We start from the raw sequence: 4,978 nt of genomic DNA on the forward strand, positions 1-4,978 counted from the left end.
AAAAAAAAAAAGAAAAAGAAAAAAAAAATATCAGTTCGCGATCTAAGCGAATGGATCGATTTGTCGATGCGGCCAGCGATTACCCTTTATCGTCAAGAAAACGAAAAAAAAAAAAAAAAAAAAAAAAGAAAAAAAATTTCGGAATATCGCCTCGGCGAATACTTATCGAGAATGCCTAACGGAGTCGAACGATTTTATCGTTAAAAAAAGTTCTTGACTAAGTCTTTTGCGAAGTCTTTTTAAGCATAAATTATTCTTGTTTTTTGGTGCGGCACGGTCGCATGCTTGAGGAAAATGATCGAGAAGTAATTATATACTACGTGTTTTTATGCGCGCGAGCGTATGCGCGCGCGTATGTGTGTGATGTAACAAGACTGTACCCGATCGTCCCCGTTTCTCGTAACTGTATTGAACGTTAAAATCGTATACATATATTATACATATATATATATATTTTTTTTTTTTTTGATAAACGGAATTACTCCCATTCGATTGGAAATTTGGGTTTTTCTTCGTTGCACACCGACCAGATAATGAAAATTATTATTATGATTTTGTTTCCGCGGCAGCGACTTTGACGAAAGCGACATCGATCGATAAAGCTTGATCGATGACCGTGAGGATTCCTTCAATCGTGTCTCTAGTTTTTCCTATTCTCGCGCCTGCCGGAAATATTTACACGATCGATCAGTGGACTTGCTCGATTACTTTCTTCATTATTATCATTATTATTATTATTATTATTTTTTTTTTTAAGGTAAATATGTCACGCTGTTCTTCGATGTTCCTATCTAAAACGCGTATGTATATATGTAAATTATGTGTATTTGGCTGATCGAGCGGAATTTAGAATTACTTTAGAGTTTAAGCAAGTGGAAAAAGAGAAGAAGAAGAGAAGAGTAGCTAGTAGGTAAGGACAACGCATATTACGTTACGGCACGATCCGAGTTGAAAACGCTCGTCCTATTTCCTGTCTTCTTTCTCGTTGACGTTGCGCGCGGCAAATTTTCTCTTTCTCTTTCTCTCCTCTGGAAGCTGAACGATTCTTCTTCCGTCTCCTGTTCCATTCGCGCGGAAACCAAAAGGACAGCGGGTGAAACGTAGCGAAACGCAGACGAGAAAGATTCGCGAAGGAGAAGAGAAAGACCGAGAGACATAGATAAAGTGACTAACCAGCGTGCTAATCGTTCGATTGACCGGGCATGCCTTTTTGGAGCATGCTTTCACGCGCGATGCGACGTACTGCCGATATCTTCGCGATGTGTATATTTCGATTAAACTTTCATTAAGAGAAACGGAATATTAATTAAGCGCAAACGTTTGATCGTGCATTGTCAAACGTTTCTCAGCAGTGAAAGACGGTTCAGGGAATGAGTGAATTGTAATATATCGTGTTTCGAGACGCTGGGTGTGTTTTAATTTCGCCGATGATTTACCGACACGATCTCGCGTTTCTTTCGACCACCGGTGAAATTGCAACCTTGTACCTTGCAACCTTTGCAACGATTAAGGAATTTAGCATTCAGGGAGGGATACCTTGGGGTAATTTCGTTGATATACTACAATTATAGAAATATATCTCGGGTGATCAGGTGCAGGGGGAATAACGAAACGATACATTTTTGATCGTAGTATACTTTGGATTGCAACCGAGTAGCCCTCCAATATATTTTGCCAATCGAATCGGATCGCCGTGCTCGCGCAATCGTAAAGAAAGAGCGAACATTCCGAAGATTAGAGCTTGCAACTGAATCGAGGAGAACGAAATCGAGTGGACGAAAGGAATTCGAGTTATTTCGAATGAGTTATACCAACGGAATCAATGACAACATGTGCATGTAACGCGTGCGTGTAAGAAACGAAGAACAAGATGGTGCGTTATTTTTATACGATAATATTCGAGTATACAAGCTATTGTACCGCGTATCGATGGAGAAACCGAGTTGTACGAGATGAAAACACGAGAGTCGAGGAAATTTTGTATGGCTATTTTTAATAAAACCAGAGAAAAAACGAGCAAGCGTGTACAGTAGTAGAACATCATGCTGGATATATATATATATATATATACAGGTTGGAGAAGGTCAAGACGCCGCGCTCGAGGCATCCGCTTTGTAAGTTTTCATCCTGGTGGAGGAGAGTCGCATGCCGCACTCCGGACAGTGAAACTCGTCCATCGCGGTGAAGTGAGCGTTGAGGCAGTAATAGCAAAAGACGTGCCGACAGCCGGCGTGCGACGGCAGAATCGGCGTGTCCTCGCAGTAGGCGCACTTGGTGGACGAGTTCATGACCGGGGAAGTGCGCTGCAGTTTCGGCGACGTCGTCCGCCGGAACAGCCTCCTCGCCGCGTGTTTCAGGTAGTGGAAGTTAACCATGGGCAGGCCGGTGGTGAACAGTTCCATCAGGCCGTGCCACAGCAGCTCCCTCGTCATGTACGAGTAGCCGATGTTCCTCGGTTTGTGGGTGGTCGTGGAGGAGCTCGCGATCCCGAGCGCGTACTCGACAACGCGAGGCTGCGTGCCCCGATGAAGGAAGATCAACAAGTTGACGAACTCGAGGAGCCTGGCGAGGTGCGCGACACGATCGAGCAAGACCGCGAGACGTTGACTCGCGCCGGGGAAGAGTTTGTCTCGCACGTACGCCGGCGCGATCGTCGCGATCAGGTAGAGAACGGACTTTGCCCGCGTGATGTTTGCGTAGCTCAGGTTAAGCAGCTGTTGGCCAAAGGTTGACTCGCCACGACGCAGCGAGTAATTCCATATGAAATATTTGAGGATCGCGTCGATCTCCGGCTGCCATCGATCGATCTTACCCGCCGGCAGATACTTGCCGATCTCCCCCGCTTGATTCCTCAGCACCTTGTAGATCTCCTCGTCCAGCTGTACCGCGTCGATCTGATTGATTCGGGAGACGTACGACGACGCAGGCATCCTCCGGCGAGTATTCGATACTTCACTTCTTGGGAGGATTGTTGTTGCGTTGCGGGGCGAACGCGAGTCCGAACGTGACGCGTCGCGCGACGCGGAATGGCGCAAGGTCGTGGCCGACGGTCGATCGAGGAAGCGATTATTTTCGTCGCGGCGCGATCGCGTGGTCGGGCGCTCGAGCACGCGCGCGCGCGCTCGCGTTCAGAGAGCAAAGTGGGCGAACGAGTCGATCCGCGTAAGCCCGCTACGTACGGCACGGTCACAGTCGAGTCGGACGTTTCGCTTGTTGTGTTGGTCGGTGATCACGGAGGCTCGGACGTCTCGACACAAGAGAGAGAAAGAGAGAGAGAGAGAGAGTTAGAAAGAGAGCCGATACGATCGCTCGTACACAGATGCAGAGAGGTTGAGAAAACACGGCGTCGAAACACGACACGATAATCCAGAGACACCGGAGGATACTTGGAAATCGTAGGTGAGAAAGACTGGTGTCGCGCGCGTGAAGAGAGAAAACGAGCGACGAACGAGAGAGAGGAGCGAGGTTAGGAAAAGTAGGACGACTCGGTGGCGTTGTCGAAGCAACGCGACGCGGCACGACGCGACACGACGGGACGCGAGGAGACACGACCGGGCACGATCGGTGACGAGTCGTGACGACGCGGCACGACTCGACGCGTCGGGTCTGCTCGGCCGGTTCGTCGACGTCCTATAGAGGAAGTGCGGCGGAGGCAGCAGCGGCAGCGGCAGCAGCAGCGCGACGCGACGCGGCGCGGCGCACACACAGCTTCGATTTCGAATCTCTCCGGTTTCCCGCAGTGAAGGAATCGCGGTCGTGGGGGGCGCGCGCGCACGCGACTGCCCTCTGTTAGCGGCCTCTCGGAAATCACGTGGAAAAAGGAGCGGACCGAAGCGGATTCTAGTCGTGGACGGCGGTGTGTCTATCTCGCAGCGGAGCCTCCCGACTCATACACGCGAGACGAGAAAGAGAGGAAAAGAGGAAAGAGAGCGCGCGTACGAGTACGTCGAGAAGAATACACGGAGCAGCGGTTGAGAGAATAGAATAGAATAGAATAGAATAGAATAGAATAAAAGAGAAGAGAAGAGAAGAGAAGAGAGGAGAGGTGTGTCTGTGTGTCGGTGTGACTCAGTGTCGGTGTTCGCTGTGTGTCAGTGCATCGGTGTCCTCGGTGTCGGTGTACGAGGAGTCGGTCGTTGTCAGCCGGTGGTGATCGAAGGGTTCGCGAGTATATCCGCGAGTATACAACGCGAGCGATATTTGAGGTTAGCTCGGGAGGGTGGAGGGGAGACAACTCGCCCGTGTCTCTCGAGCCCGCGTCCTATCGCGTTTCGGGCTCCATGTTGCCGCTGGTGGAATGACGTCATCGAGTGTTGGTGCCTCGAGAGTGAGCTCCTTCCTCACCCGTCCTATCAAAGTTATCCGATCATGTTTACGTGATAAATTCTAAGGTTTTCTGGTGCGGCAGACTGGTGAACTCGGTGAACTCGCAGCGATTAGCGGCGCGGTCGCCGATTGCCACTACCGTACTCGGCTGCCACGCATCCACCACCACCACCACAACCACCACCACCATCGTCGTCGTCGTCATCGTCACCATCACCATCATCATCACCATCACCATCACCACCAGAGGTGAGTGAATTTTCAATCGTTATGTAACGTTCGGTTTTCTTTTCTCTTCCTCTTTTTTTTTTCCGTCGCTTTCACTCGTCGCACTTTGCAACTCATCACCTTCGCTCGAACCATCGATCCGTCAACTGACAGGTTAACCTCCGATCCGACCTTCCGCTCCCTTTTCCCCCTCTTTCTCCCCTTTTTCTTTCTCTTTCTCCATCTTTCGTTCTCTCTTTCTTGCTTCGTTTACCTCTCCTCTCCGTACACCGCGTTTACATCGCGTTTCTGTTCTCGAGTTTTCCCCGATTTTCTGGCATCCATGTTCGTTCGTTCGTTCGTTCGTTCGTTCGTTCTCTCTTCGTCCTCGCCGATCTTCTCTCGGTAGAGGAGAGGACCGACCGATTCCCCTAACATCTTACGA

The 4,978-nt window shown here is 49.8% G+C and overlaps 1 protein-coding gene across 1 annotated transcript; it reads right to left on the bottom strand.

Annotated features, from left to right (window-relative positions):
- Positions 1 to 411: 411 nt before the first annotated feature.
- Positions 412 to 4,533, bottom strand: LOC122535492 (peroxisome biogenesis factor 2). The gene has a single exon (XM_043667073.1). It carries the CDS (start codon positions 2,928 to 2,930, stop codon positions 2,085 to 2,087), a length of 846 nt encoding a protein of 281 aa, XP_043523008.1. The 5' UTR covers positions 2,931 to 4,533; the 3' UTR covers positions 412 to 2,084.
- Between the last annotated feature and the right edge of the window lie 445 nt (positions 4,534 to 4,978).

The sequence above is a fragment of the Frieseomelitta varia genome, unplaced genomic scaffold (genome assembly GCF_011392965.1).
Source record: "Frieseomelitta varia isolate USP_RPSP 00005682 unplaced genomic scaffold, Fvar_1.2 scaffold_729, whole genome shotgun sequence".
In the NCBI taxonomy this organism is placed as follows: Eukaryota; Metazoa; Arthropoda; class Insecta; order Hymenoptera; family Apidae; genus Frieseomelitta; species Frieseomelitta varia.

Coding starts and splice junctions, on each gene's coding strand:
- LOC122535492 (XM_043667073.1), bottom strand. CDS start 2,930: ATGCCTGCGTCGTCGTACGTCTCCCGAATCAATCAGATCGACGCGGTA.